The sequence below is a fragment of the Dermacentor silvarum genome, chromosome 8 (assembly GCF_013339745.2).
Source record: "Dermacentor silvarum isolate Dsil-2018 chromosome 8, BIME_Dsil_1.4, whole genome shotgun sequence".
Lineage (NCBI taxonomy): Eukaryota > Metazoa > Arthropoda > Arachnida > Ixodida > Ixodidae > Dermacentor > Dermacentor silvarum.
The window spans coordinates 172,355,931-172,371,657 of NC_051161.1; the positions used below are offsets into that span (position 1 = coordinate 172,355,931).

The window sequence follows — 15,727 nt, forward strand, 5'->3', positions numbered from 1 at the left end:
ACCGTATTTTCCCGTGTTTAAGTCGCCGTGTTTTTCTGAATGTTTCGTTGGTCCGACATACGTTTTTTTTTTTTTTTCTGATAAACTGCTGTCAAAATCAGATTAGGTGCTATGGCCACGCAAAAAGCTGGGTCGACCTCTTCTGGCAGTTGCTACGGGTTGTGTGTGCGCTGTGGAGGTACCGGGTTCGTCTCGTGATCGAGTTGCCGAGCGCCGTGCGAGAGAGACGGCACAGCAACGCAAGCGGCGGCAGGCTGACCGCGAGTCGACTGACCCTGAAGTTGTCGCATCTGCAGATTGCGTTCAAGATATGGCGCACACCACTGCGCAAACTACGCAGTTGCTACCTTAGTACAAGTCTGCCCCCCTCCCTCCTGCGCTGCCTTCTCGCTTCCCTCTTGTGCGCGATTCGGCTCACCATAGCACACTTTCACTCGCACGTACAGCATACGGCGCGCAGGGACGATGTTATCGCCCTTGGACTTTATATGGAACATCACAGCGGCCATGATGGCAGAAATGCGCCAGGAGTGTCCATATCATTGCTATCGCATATATAGAAATGGCACCTATACGCTTGCACATGACCTGCGTTCACAAAGTGAAACATTGCTAATTTTTTAAAATAGTGTACCAAATGAACAGGTGAGACTTGTACACCAGTGTGACTTAGATACGTTTGTTTCTGGAAAAACTGCTGTTTTGAGGGGGGGGGGGGGTGTGACTTTTACAAAGGTGCGACTTATAGACTGGAAAATACGGTAGTTGCACATGAATGCAAACACTGTTGTTTGGTGCAGGTTGTGGAACAGGTTTTTGTGGACCATCTCCCTGAGGTGCTGGTGTCTGTACTTCAGCTCGCCTGTGACCTTCCCACTCATGCAACGTAAGTCTGGCTCACCTGTTTTTGCAAGCCATAAGGCCCTCTTTTTTTCCAGACTTGATGAGTTCATTAAATACAAGGCTGCTCGAGTATGCATGCATTGCATGACATGAAGACATTCATTGTCTATGGAGACACCAGTTTGCACTATATTTGTGCTAGTGCCTTTGTGCAATAATTTGATTGGTTTCTCTTTGGGCAGCTACCAAGCAGATAGCTTGTAAGCCCAAATGCACAATGCCTGAAATGAATCGAAAAATTTATTTATGCGCCTTGAGGATGCATATGTTTCTAAAGATTGCTGCCATTGCTGAGTAGCATTGCAATAAGCAAAAGTGGCACTAACTATATTAGCCAATAGTTGGGTTTGCCTGACAGGATGTGCACATTTGATTGAGTGTGCAATGTCTCAGCCAGTGCTACAGAGGAAATGTGCAAGCCTGAGAATGTATGTGGAATTCTTTTTGAAAATAAACCACTAGTCCCAAAAACTTGGATTGTATAGCACAGACAGAACGACTGAAGACCATGAACCAACCAGCCCAAATTTCCACTGTCCCAAAAACACAATGGAGGGAACTTCAGGTCTACGGGAGGCCATGTGCGCCTGCGGCACAGCAAGGACTGAATGCGTGCTTCCCGCAGCTGATTTGCAAACAAACAAGCAGTACACGGTGCCTGACCCTAGCGTACTTTAATAGAATTCTCACTAGTGGGCTATCTTGTTATTGCTTTTGTACAAGACCCCACTTGGTGTATTTAAAGCTTGGCGAATGTGGTTGTTGCAATGATAGCTACAGTAAAACCTTGGTGATACGGATCTCGCGGGGTCGCGTGAGATATTCGTATCACCTGAAATTCATATCATCAAAACATACACAATATCAAGAAAAATGAATCTATTTTTACCAGAAAATATTTCTAATAGTGGAATCGCATTGCTACCTTCCGCGCTGCTGCGTTTTCCCGGCTGATACGTCGCGTTTTCGGGGTCGCGACCTAAATCCCATTGACTTCCATGTATAGTCGAACCTCGATAATGCGAACTCGAAGGGGCCCAAAAATTTGTTCGAATTAAAAGAAGGACTTATTTTTGAAATATTCGTGCACCATAGCACGACGTACGAAGGTGCGATTTATGAAATATCGCGGCGCGCAAGCACATATCGTGCGAGGGCCACGAAACTACCCGCGCTCGCTTCGCGATAACGGCAGAAAACGAAACTTCCGGGAGCGGGCGGCGCAGGCACGGCGAGAGAGAGAGAGAGATTGTGGTAGTGAAGAGGAAGAGGCGCCACGGCGGCGGGCACACGCGGGGACCGTCGCAGGTGAGGGAGGAGCGCGGCAGGGAAGCAGATTTGGCCTCGGCAACTCTGTCGCTTCGGTGGCTCCTCGCCCTTCCTCTCAACACCCTCGTAGCCCCCTCACCTTCGACTGTCTCCGTGCGCGTCCGCCGCTCCCGCAGGCCCGGCGCCGCTTAGCCCGCTTCCTGAAGTTTCGGTTTCTGCCGTTGAAGCGAGCGTTGGCCGAACTGGGCCTCCGCCGTTGCTTCCCTCTGCGCTGCAGCCGCAGCTTTGGCTGAGACGTCGGCACGTACACGCGTGTTACAGTGCCACGCAGAAACGGCGACCTTGGCGTGACGCCGCGTTTTTTTTTTTTTTTTCTCCGCGCGGCATTGAGGGGTCTCGCCTAAGCTTTTGCTCTCTGGCGGTGTCGGAGCAATGCCGGTCGGAGGCGCCGGCATGTGATTTGGCGCGCTGCTGAGAGCATTGTCGGTGCGCGGTATGTTCGAATTAACCATCGCAAATGCTTTCGTGTTCGAATAACCGGGCGTGCCCTGTGATATTTCGCCAATCTATAATGTACCGGCATGTTACGTTGCGTTTGAATGTGGCGGTCACGTAAATTTATCGGTGCAGCCAGCTTGTACATTGCAACAAGCAACCAATGCATTGCAACAAGCGACTGGCACGTTGCAGATACGATGCACCCGCGCGGGTGCCGTTACTGCCGTATTACGCTAGCCACCGTAGCTGTATCCTGAAAGCTATCTGCGACGTGCGCATAGTGCGTGCCCGCGTGGACCTTATCGTCAAAATTATCTGCAATGTTGACAAAGTGCGCCAAGTGCCAGTAGCTACGTATGCGCTGTGCCTTCAACGTTTAGTTCGCATTGAAGTGAGAGACAGCGCAAGGGTAAATTCGCTCGCTGCTGCTGCTGCTTTTTCGTTGCTTCACCTTTTGGGCGAAACTGCGGCTTTTTTTTTTCTCTCTCTCTCTCTTTTTTTCGCGGTCCCTTGAAAAACCACTTCCCACTACTACAGGTGACAGTATAAACGGGACGTTTTCTTCTTGTCCAAATCGTCAACGATCGCCTTCTGAAAGGCGTATAAGTGCGCGCACGTGATCTTGGGAATGTTTTGGCACGCCACTGAACGCCTGAGCAAGTCGAGTGCAGGGAGCGTTTTGGCCGTCGGGGCTGCGCTGCGGTCGTCGTTGCAGCATTGGTCCTCGTCTAATTTCTCGCTAAGCATCGGCTAGGCTGTGATGTGGTCCGGTTCGCTCGACGTGGGGGCCAATGGGAGATTGCGCAGCTCCGTGATGGAGTCGGTTGCTTGGCGACTATGGATCCCACCCAGATCCCGCTGTGCCGGCTTGTCTATGCCGGTGGCCCCGCTAGATCGGCCACCGTCGCTGTTGCTCATGCGTTCGTATGATCCGTAGCGGCGGGCAACACGTTCGGAACAGCCGATTTTTTTCGTATTGCGAGCAATGTATTTCGGCCTGGGAATGTTACGAATTTGTATCACACCGAAATTCGTACTTGCTGGGTTCGTATCACCGGGGTTTTACTGTAGAGGGGTTTGTTATCAGATTGTATGCATATCGCAAACTCTGCTGCACATTCCCAAACCAATGAAACACCGCTGTTGGCTCCAGAATGCACGATAAGGGCACATGAGCAGCAGCCTGATATGCACACTGCAATGTGATGCGCGGCTTCTTCCCATACTCTTTGTACAAATAGGACCCCAGCTGGTTAGTGACATAGTCACTGTGGGGCTGTGTAGCACTAAGCTGCCGAGGGATAGATGAGTCAGCTAGGTGAGAATGAAGGCACAACAGTGCCAACTGTAGCATGTATGGATGTTTTGTTTGTAGTCATCTAGAAATAGGTATCACAGACAGTCATCCACATTTTGAGGCACGCCAAGTGCTCCTGCTTCTTTTACAGCAGTTACTCATGTGTTCTAGAGTGCCTTTGATTCAATTTCTCTGGTTCCCGACTGGAGGCCAGCCCCCACACATTTATATGAACCCATTGCGGGATGCGCACGAGAGTCCAAGCACTGTCAGTGCCACGGGGTGAGCACATGGTTAGCCAACCACATTTCTGATGGGGCAGAAGCTGTCCATCTGGTAAGTCGAAAATTAGGGCTGTGCGAATACCAATTAGTAGATTTCAAATCGCATCAAGAAAAAGAAGCCAAATATCGAATCGAATTTGCGCGGTGCGAGAAGTGTATGCACGATCTCTTGCATTGCTGCGTGTAGCGTGATGCTGTTTCGCAGCCAGGCACCTGCAAGAGAGAGGTCAATGGAGAAGTGAAATAGTGAACTGCTGCTTGAGCGCAGCTACGCGTGGTGGTGTGAAAGACCAGTGTTGCTCGATAGCGTATTTGACGCGGTGCGTGCCGAACTCCGAGGAAAGCAATGTACAGTGTAGACCACTTATAATGTAAGTCGCCGGAGTCACGAATATCCGCACTATAAGCGGTACTGCACTATAACCAAACCAACAATTTTCAAGGCCCGCACATATGCAAAACATGTGCACCGAGCCGCCACGCTTATGCGACAGTCGAGGAATGCAGCTAGAATGTTTGCATTCAGCGATATGTGGGGTCTCACATGTGCTCTTGGGACAAAGGAACGACAACACAGTAGTGCAAACAATCAAAAGGGCATTTATTGCACCTTTCATACACTAATACATGCTAGCCGAATTACTACCAATAGAACATTCACATGGGCGCGCGACAAATCAAGGAAGTCCGACTCACCGCGACCGGATAGCGAGCGAATATATTCGTCCCATGCTATTGTAGCGCCCACCGACGCTGCAACGCGGGGCGCTTTGGTCGGCGCTCCCAACCGGTGCCTTGGCGCCGACTGTCAAGGAAGTAAACAATAAAGAAGCGCAGCGCGTGCTCGAAGTGCAAGCTCGGCACGCGCAGTGTTGTTCCAGGAGCTTGAGACGCTGGTCGTGGCGGCCTCCGCTTGGCTGGCCGCCTTCTCAGTAGGAACGACGGCACGGCTCGTTCGCCGCCGTCACGTTTATTCCTACACTATGACACCATTGCCTAGTCGTTCCCGTGTACGGTCACGCGAACGGTAGCGCTTTCGAATGATCCGTGTTCGTCCATACCGGTGTCCTGCTCTTAGCCTCGCGAGACGGTCCCGGGAAGCGTTTGTGCGTGTTGGTCGCCGATCCCAACCCAAAGAGGAATCTTCCTTTTGCGCCCGCGTAACCCCCCCCGCCGTCAGGTGGCGTTAGCAGCGCAACACTAGCGCCATCTCGCATAATACGCCGCAACTTGTGGGGATTGAGGGTTTCGCTGGCGCCATTGCGCGGGCTTTACCTTTTCCTACCGTCCCGGTTTTTCCCCGTCCTCCTCGTAACTGGTTCCCGTGGTGGCCCTGTGCATGCGGTGGGTTGCGCTGAGGGCAGGGCGCTGACGTCACGAGGCGGCCGCGTTTCGGCTGCTAGCGGCGGAGCGTGGCCCTCACTTCTCTCTGGGACCAGCGCACGGTACGTACTTGCTTTCCTCTCGTCTGCCGACACTTTTGAGACTAGGACTGGAGCTCGCGCACGGTGCCTTTGCCCGTGCGGGGAGCGCGTACTTTGTGCTGATCTTTTTCCCGACGGTAAGCCGACGAGCGGTGCCATTAGTCGTGCGAGGTCGTGCCCCACCGAGCCGCACTTGCCGAAAGCCTAAGCCGAAGGATATTGCCCATGCTCTCGCGAGTTGACCCATTGGTTATCGCCAAAGCAAGTAGCATAGCCGCCGGGACTTTTCCTAGCGGCGTGTCCCAGCTTGAGCCTGTACTCTCGCGGCGACGTGCTATAGGCGCCTGTTATTGTATTTTCGCCCTGGTGCGGGACCCCTTTGGCTCCCCAATGCGCAGGCATTTGTGCAGTGCTGGTGCCGACTGTTTCAGTAAACGGTTTCCGTCAACACAGGGCTTTACTGTGTTTTTGCGTGCCTCGCTTGGTAGCCCCTTGCGGCCTCTGAGCTTGCGCGCGAGGGGTGCTGGAGGCGACGGGTGACGCGGCCCTGTGGCTCGCTAAGCTCGAACCCGCGGTGGTTGGTCTTCTGTGAGACACCAAGAACCCACAAACTCCACCGCCGTAAAGCTACGTGGCAAAGCCGGATTACTGGAGCCATGCGGGGAAAACATCAGGGGACGCATGAGAGTCGCGCATCCCCTCATCCCCCAACCTTAAATCACTGCATACTCCGGCGAAATATGTCACAAACAAAGGTTTGTACATGCGACAGTGGCCGCGCCGAGGAAATGTCCACACGCTTTCCATAACATGCGAGCCGACATTGTCTCTGGGGTTCACCGCTGGCGTCCGTTGGTCACAGCACCACGTCTGCAGATTCGACGGCACGACTCCAGCCCACAACTCCGGAAATGGCGACGCAGAAGTCTGCACGAGCAAGCGTCGCTCGCGCCGACGCGCCCTGCTGACGAGAGCTGCAGTAGCCGTTGGTGACTGCCGGCTCTTTTCCCAGCCGCCGAGCGTTGCGAGCCGGACATAGGTGGCCGCCGAAGTCGCTGCACCGAACTGGCCACAGGCATCTCCGTTGCCAGGGATGGCTCGTTCGTAGGCCGAGGCAGCAGCGCAGACGATGTGCAGGTGACAGCAAACCAGGGGTGACTCCGCTTACACTGCGTACACTCAACGCACTCGACAAACACTAAAGTAGTGCAAGGGAGAGGAATTCTGCATGCGATGATGCGCCCACGTGGTACGACGTTAAATTCGGCTAGCAAAAAATCCGGGCGGCATTTCAGATGCTTAGTTCACGTGAACAAAACTTGCTTTCTTGAATCGAACGAGTAATTTCAATTCGGTACGAGGCTAACTAGAATGAGGGAAGCAAAGTGCGACACCTCAACACCACGGTCCACCAGGTTGTGTCCCTCAACGTGCGACAGGCGGCTTTGTAAAGCGTTAGGCCTAATGCGTCGCTACTTTGACAACAACCGGCATCAAAAAAAAAAATCATCACCCAAAATGGGCACAACAGAAGGCGCAGTACGATCGCTCGCATCGGAACGTCCACTACGAAGTGGGCGCTTCAACGCCAGCACGTTCTCAGCGATGCTACCAAACAGTTCGCTGCCTCGCTGGCGCCGAAGTGGACCGGGCCGTATCAAGTGCGAGAGAAGGTTTCCTCGCTTGTTTACCGGCTCGAGAACAAGAAAGTTTTTAGACGTTAATAAACTGCGCAAAAAAAACGAAGACACAAGAAAGAAAACACCACGACACCACGGCCCTGATAACATACCTGTTAAACTCATAAAAGGAACTAAATGAATTTCCAGTGCCTTATTACAATTTATTTTTCATCAATCCATTTCCACCAGCTCGATTCCCGAAGACTGGAAGATCAGCCATGTCATTCCCATACACAAATTTGGCAGCCGTTCTGATCCATCGAATTATCACCCCATCTCTCTGACATGCATAGCTTGCAAACTCTTAGAACATGTACTCCCACGTAGCCTCCCATCTGGATAACCACTCGTTATTTTTTCCTAATCAGCATGTTTTCCAGCGAGGTCTTTCATGTGAAACACAGCTTTTCGAGTTCACCACAGACATTCACCTCAATCTGGATTCCGGCTTCCAAACAGACGTTATCTACCTCGACTTTTCAAAAGCATGTGATCGTGTATCCCATCGTTGACTATTGACCAAGCTTTCTTGCCTCAGTCTTGACCCTTTAATATTATCATGGATCCATTATTTTCTTACTAACAGGTCTCAGTACGCAGTCATTGACAACCGTAGCTCGGCTAGCAAAACGGTGAGGTCCGGTGTTCCTCAAGGTTCGGTCCTTGGTGTCCCCTTTTGTTTATAATTTTTATGAACGACCTCCCTAACAACATAGCATCCTCAGTGCGTTTGTTTGCAGATGACTGCGTCCTGTACTGGCGCATAACCTCTGAAATTGATCATTTGTCGCTGCAAAATGACCTCAACGAAATAACTAACTGGTGCTCACGCTGGCTTATGGTACTTAACACTTCAAAATGTAATTTCATGTCCATTTCTCGGCAGCGAAACAACAGCACTTACCCCTATTCCCTCAATTCATCAGTCCTCTCATGCAGAGATACATACCACTACCTAGGCGTCACAATATCTAACAAACTCACCTGGTCTGACCACATCTTACAACTAGCGGCTGATTGTTCTAGATCGCTCGGCTTAATCAAGAGGTCCCTATCAATGTCACCCGCTTCTATTCGAAAACTTGCCTACGAAACATTCATCCGCACTAAACTCGAATATCCGTTACCAATTTGGAGCCCTCATCAGACTTACTTAACGCACTAGAATCTGTACAGAATCGGGCTGCGCGATTTATAGCTTCACAATACGATTGGAACACCAGCATTAGTAGCATTAAATCTTCTCTTAATCTCCAGTCCTTGTCAACTCGCCGCACGATTGCACAACTGTGTCTTTTTCACAAACTCTACTACTATTTTTCCCCAGTTGCGTAATACACTTCTTCTTCCTCCTCACCCTCACCGCACTTCTCGTCGACTTTTCAACAGCTTTAGTGTACAACGTCTTCATGGAACTACCACCGCATTTCATAAATATTTCATGCCCATCACAATAGAGCACTGGAACGAACTGCCGCAGTCAATAGTTATTGAGCGTGATAGCTCAAAATTCAAGGAGTTACTGACAGCTCAATATCAAACCTAATCACCTTGCTTACACCTGTGCCACGTCTTACTACTATTGCTTTATTTTTATTTATTTATATATATTGTAACTAACAGTTACGACAACCGTTTCTAATAAAACTGATTTATTCTGGGCGAACCTGTGCCCGTGAACTCTAGAGACTCAACACTAAACAAAAACGCCTGCGAGCGTCGCCTCTTCGAACGTCGTTCTCTTCTTTTTCACCTCCTGTCGCGTGCCGTTTATCCGATCCTCAAGCGCGAGCTGCCGGTCTGTCAGCACGTGGTGTGGGTACGTGCGGCGCAGCGTTGCCTTGCGGTGCCCAGCTTGACGCTTGTGTTGTGGCGGTTCTTTGAGACACAGCTATGATGGGCGGCCATCTTTTCGTTCTCAGTATGCTGGCGGCATTAGTCCCCCTCCGAAAAAGTATCGTCCTGATGCGTAGAAAAGGCCTAGACAGGCCGACAGTTGTAGAAAAACAAAGCTCAGGGACGGCCGGTGGTATTCTTGGGCACATGTGCTAATTCTGTTATTCAATGCCTTTCGTAGTAAGCCTTCATTCGTACAACATGTACGACCTCTGGGCGAGTCCTGCGTCGTGTGGAGCACACTTGACCTTCGGGAGTTACCTTGTAGTTTAAGGGGCTTAGCCGGCGAAGTACTTTATAAGGGCCAAAATAACGGCGCAGTAACTTTTCCGAAAGACCGGACGTGCGTATAGGCGTCCATACCCACACTTTGTCTCCGGGGTTGTACTGCACCTCTCTTCGCCTTAGGTTGTATCGGTTTGCGTCGGCGTATTGTTGTTGTACGATGTGGTGCCTCACCAACTGCCGTGCCTCTTCTGCCCTTTCTATGTATTCACTAACGTCAGGGTCGTCTTCGCTGCTGTTATTCACGGGTAACATCGCGTCCAGTGTCGTTGTCACGTTCCGGCCGTAAACAAGTTCAAATGGCGTAAAATGTGTCGTCTCTTGTACTGCAGTATTATACGCAAAGGTAACGTATGGTAGAATACTGTCCCACGTTCGATGCTCTATGTCCACGTACATCGAGATTATGTCAGCGAGCGTTCTATTGAGCCGTTCAGTCAGGCCATTTGTTTGTGAATGGTATGCTGTGGTTTTCCTATGATCAGTATGCATTAGTTTCATAACAGACTGCATCAAACGGGCCATAACAGCTGTTCCCTTGTCTGTTATGACAACCTTAGGCGCGCCATGTCGCAATACGGTGTGTGTGATGAAAAACTGAGCCACTTCAATGACAGTTGCTTTTGTGATAGAAGAAGTCTCGGCATACCGGGTGAGGTAATCGGTTGCTACCGCAATCCATCGCTTTCCTGAGGACAAAATGGGAAATGGCCCAAGTAAATCCACTCCTATCTGTTCAAATGGTACTGCTGGTGGCTGTATCGGTTGCAGAAGGCCTGCCGGTTTGAGTGGCAGTGTTTTGCGCCTTTGACAATCTCGGCACGATTTTACATAGTGCTGCACTGAATTCATCAACTTCGTCGAGTAATATTTTTGGCGGATTCTTGCCACAGTCCTACTAACGCCCAAGTGACCAGCTGAAGGGTCTTTATGGCAAGCTTCTAAGATCTCAGCTCTGTGGGGTCTCACACATGCTCTTGGGACAAAGGAACGACAACACAGTAGTGCAAACAATCAAAAGGGCATTTATTGCACCTTTCATACACTGATACACACTAGCCGAATTGCAACCAATAGAGCATTCACATGGGCACGCGACAAATCAAGGATGTCCAACTCACCGCGACCCAATAGCGAGCAAATATGTTCGCCCCATGCTGTGACACCATCGCCTAGTCGTTCACGTCTACGGTCACGCGAACGGTATCGTGTTCGAACGATCCGTGTTCGTCCATACCGGTGCCCCGCTCCGAGCCACGCGAGACGTCTCGCGAAGCGTGGATCGGCGCACGTGCGGGACGTTCGCGTCGCTCACCGATCCCAACCCAAAGAGAGAGCGCCTTCAACCTTTTTCTCCTAAGTCACCCCGCCGTTCGGTGGCGTTAGCATCGCGACACTCGCGCCATCTCTCGCAACGCACCGCAACCACTACGACCGCCTCCGGCGCCCAGCCGCACGGTGAAGCCGGACCACAGGAGACGCGCGAGAGTCGCGCATCCCCACAGCTCGTAGTGATGATGGTACGAGAAGTAGAAATGTCTCACCACTGGGCTCGATGTTGCTTTTGTAGAGAACGCTGTTCTTGAGGACATACGAACACAATCCGCGGACAAAAACTTGAGGAAATTTCACTTGCCGACCCTCCAGATGCTGGATGAGCAGGAGTAATTCCGGGTCAGAACGCTGATGATGAGCCATTTCCGACGTGTTCACAGCCCCAAGAAATGGGAAATCTTGCTCGTATTCAGCAGCGGTAGATTCGATCGGCGCACGTTATGAGCAATCAGCATCATTGTGCTTGAGACCGGACTTGTAAACTACCGTGATGTCATATTCCTGTAGAAGCAAGCTCCACCTAGCGAGTCTTCCAGAAGGGTCCTTGAGGTTCGCCAGCGAGCACAATGAATGATGGTCGCTGATGGCTCGAAACGGCCTGCCATACAAGTATGGCTGGAACTTGCTGATGGCCCATATAACCGCTAGGCATTCCTTTTCTATAGCTGAGTAATTTGTCTCAGCTTTCGATAGAGTACGGCTTTCGTACGCAGTGACTTTTTCTTCTCCATTCTGCCACTGAATAAATATGGCGCCGAGACCAACGTTACTTGCGTCGGTGTGGATGTCTGTTTCAGCATCTTCATCAAAATGGGCAAGTATGGGAGGACTCTGCAAACGTCATCATAGTTCAGAGAAGGCGTCTTCTTGTTCTTTCTGCCACACGAAAGGGACATCTTCTTTTGTAAGCCGCGTGAGTGGTTCGGCAATTTTAGAAAAGTTTTCTACGAAATGCCTGTAGTAGGCACACAGTCCCAGGAAACGCCTGATAGCTTTCTTATCTCTTGGCTTCGGAAACTTTTCTACTGCCGTGATCTTCTCAGGATCTGGGCGGACGCCTTGAGCACTGAGAATGTGTTTGAGAAAGTGGAGCTCGCAAAAACCGAAGTGACATTTTTCGGGTTTTATGGTCAATCCCGCCGTGTGAGTGGCATCCAGAACTGCCCTCAGTCGCTGCACATGCTGCTCGAATGTAGTGGAGAAGACCACCACATCATCAAGGTAAACGAGGCACGATTGCCATTTCAGTCCGGAAAGAACAGTGTCCATCATCCGCCCCAAGGTGGCAGGCGCAGAACACAGACCAAATGGAAGTACCTTAAACTCATATAAACCATCCGGCGTTACAAATGCAGTTTTTTCGCGCTCTCGCTCGTCCACTTCTATCTGCCAGTACCCACTTTTAAGATCCAAAGAAGAGAAGTGAGCATCGCTTAGTTGTCCAAGGTGTCGTCGATGCTTGGGAGTGAATAAACATCCCGCTTCGTGACGAGGTTGAGTTTTCTGTAGTCTACACAAAAACGTAGGGTGTTATCCTTCTTTTTCACCAGAAGTACCAGAGATGCCCACGGGCTATTGGATGGCTGTATTACGTCGTCCTTGAGCATTTCCTGTGCTTGACTTCTTATCGCTTCCCTTTCTTTTGGAGCCACTCGGTACACGTGTTGGTGCACTGGTCTTATGGGTTGTTCGACTATAAAGCGGTGCTTTGCAACGGGAGTGTGATGGACTTTCAATGAAGTAGAGAAGCATTCGGCGAACTCTTTGACCAAGCTCACAATCGTATGTCTTTGTGGTGATGACAGCTCTTGGTCGATATTGATAGATGCGAGGACACTGTCTAAAGTCCCAGATGCTGGTGATGGTGTATCGTGGGTCGATATATCCGAAACTTGTTCATAGCCGTGACGAGATGCTGTTCCCTTCGCCACGTGTTGTGCCTCATTGCCAAAGTTAGTCAAGAGGACAGCCGCACATCCGTTTTGCAGGTGGACAAGGCCCCTTGCCACACATATTTGCTTTTCCAGTAGCATCCTGATATTTCCGTCTACAAGTCCCCCATAGTCTCGAAATGTGACGCTCCTTACAATGACAGTCACACTGCACCTTGCCACCGTCACGTGGTCACCCACAATACGCAGAGAGGCAACATGTGGCTGTTCCACATCAGAAATAGCAACAGCATTTTCCGTAGAAAACAACACGCGGGATTCTTGCAAGTCGATTATTGCGCCATTTGCTTGCAAAAAGTCCATGCCCAGGATCAGATCACGGGAGCACTCGGGAAGAACAGTAAAGCTGCTGACGTACATAAATCCACTAATTCCAATCCTTGCTGTGCACATTCCTACAGGCTGGACTAAGTGTCCCCCGGCTGTAAGTATCGGAGATCCGGTCCAATGGGTCAATACCTTTTTAAATTTTCTGGTGAGTACACTACTAATAACTGAATAGTCAGCACCAGTGTCTGTCAACGTGGTCACTTAGAAGTCGTCGATGATGACACGCAACTCAGAAGTAGCGTCGCCATCACTGCATTTGTTCGTCGCTGCGTCACTTCCGTCGTCTCGTCGGGTTAGCAATGGAGGGCCTTCGGTTTTCTGGGCGTCAGCGGCCTTGCCTCCACAGGTTGCTGGCTCTAGTTTTCCCATCTCGGACTTAGTGAGCGACAGCTCGGTGACATGGAGGACGGACGCGGACTCGGTGACAGATAACGCATAGGCGTTGCCGATTGAGGCTCATGTTGCTGGGGGTACGGAATGTTTCGGCACGTAGATAAAAATGCTTCTATCCCGTAAGGGCGCTGACCGTTTCGAGGGCAAGGCACATTCACGCAGAAGCCACAGAGTCCCACTCGGCGATACTGACATTCCCGATACAGGTGACCAGCCTCGCCACAGTGGTAGCAGAGGGGACGCCGGTCTGCAGTACGCCATACATCGCTTTTACATGGTCTTCCTTCAGACATGGGTGGCATACTGCGAGGAAGCATCTGGGGCGTAGCGGTAGTTCGGGCAGAGTCAGCGCGTCCAATGTCCTGCCGTAAAGCTTGGGCGTATGATATCCGTGGCTGACGCTCTGGTTGTGCTAGGGGCTGTACCTGAGGCTCTGGTTCACAAATTACTTGTCACACTTCTTCACGTACGATATCTGCAAGTGATGACACCTTAGGAGGGCTTTGAACTAGCTTCAATTTCTGCAGCTCTTCCCTAACGACAGACCTCACCATTTCACGTAGGGCGTCGATGTTGGGGAGGGCTCCTGACCCAACTTCAAATGATGCAACGCTTGCATCTCTGTTGTACTGCCTTGCACGCTGCTGCAGCGTCTTCTCCATCGTGGTCGCTTCTGATCGGAATTCGGCTACAGTGCGGGGCAGATTACGTACCAGGCCTGCAAATAGCTCCTGTTTAACACCGCGCATTAGGTGCCGTAATTTCTTGTCCTCAGCTATGTTTGGCTCGGCTCGGCGGAAGAGGTGGGACATGTCTTCAATGTACATGGTCACACTTTCATTATTTCGTTGGTTTCTCACCTGAAGAGCAGCCTCTGCCCTCTCTGTGTGGTCCGTGCTCGGGTAAGTAGCGAGCAGCTCTTGTCGGAAGTCATACCACAATGAAAACGACGCTTCGTGGTTTACCACGTGTGTGCAGATTCCTCCAGCGTGAAGTACACATACTGGAGTTTCCTCGTTGCGTCCCAGCCGTTGCATCTGACGACATGCTCGAAGTTTTCGAGCCAGTCCTCGGCATCGGGCTTCTTCGATTTTCCACTTCTGGCTACCCGCGGGCTGCCAGAGCCAGCCAGAGCGCGTTCGTTTTTCTCGGGTTGCTCCGCCCACCGCGTGACGCACTTCCGCCGCGCGTTCGTTTTACTCGGGCTGGACAGTTCTGGCTACCCGCGGGCTGCCAGAACCTGCCAGGACGATTTTGTTCTGGCTGCTCTCTGGAAGTTCTCTGGCTAGCAGACGACAAAAAGAGTCGATGAGCGCTTGCCGCCATCTTTGTGGGGACTCGACGATTGCAGCGCGGGCGCTTGAGGACTTTTCCCTCGCTCCTGGCTTGCGTCGAACGCTAGCGCGCGCCGCCCCGGCTGTTGTGGTTTTGGACTTCGTCTCCCGTACTCGTCGGCGCGGTGCGTGGATCGCTGATTGCGTTGCTTCTAGCGTTATCTTACTAGGGTTCTAACGCACCATTCCGCCTTGCGAGGCGGTGCCATACGAGCGGCGGCGAAGCTTTCTTTTGTGTGTGTGTATGCCATGAATCCTTCTTTACCGCCGTAAACAGCGCGCACGGCGCTGTCACCGGCGCTGTCGATTATGCTTGCATGGTATTTTCATCGTGCTCCGCGCAAGTTTCTCGCGAAGTTGTAGACGCTCAATTCCCACACATCGCGGTTCCTTTTCGGTTCAGCTTTCTCTAGTGGTATCCCTTTTCACATCGCTCCCGTATATGCGGCGATATATTTTTTCTGCAGTTATATAGCGAAGGCGTCGCAGCTAGCCCACGTTCGCTCGTCGTATGCTTGGGTGGCAGCTCGAAACCGCCGTTGATGTTAAAGGAATGCACTGATTGAGATGAGTAGTGGCCACACGTATATTAGGTTAATTATTGCTCTCATGATAAAGCTTTTCGATGGTCACAGGTGGCGTGCATTTTCATGCGCCAGCCGCAGCTCCAGCTCCTTCAGCACAGGAGCAGAATTGAAAGGAGCACTATCAACCGAAACAAACTTTCTGAAATCGAATTTAAGCATGTCGATCGGCACGAAATTTTACGCGTAATGACGTACCCGCTTTTTCGTGTCTTGTCAAATGACTCCAAATGTCGCCGGTGGCCGACCTCCTCGAGGCAT

The 15,727-nt window shown here is 51.2% G+C and overlaps 1 protein-coding gene across 1 annotated transcript in view; it reads left to right on the top strand.

Moving 5' to 3' along the window:
• Positions 1-15,727, top strand: part of LOC119461848 (serine-protein kinase ATM) — a 754,892-nt gene that overhangs the window by 265,118 nt on the left and 474,047 nt on the right. Inside the window, exon 26 of the mRNA XM_037723219.2 lies at positions 801-886. Within this exon, the coding sequence (XP_037579147.2) occupies positions 801-886 (86 nt within the window). The remainder of the gene's footprint in view (positions 1-800; positions 887-15,727) is intronic.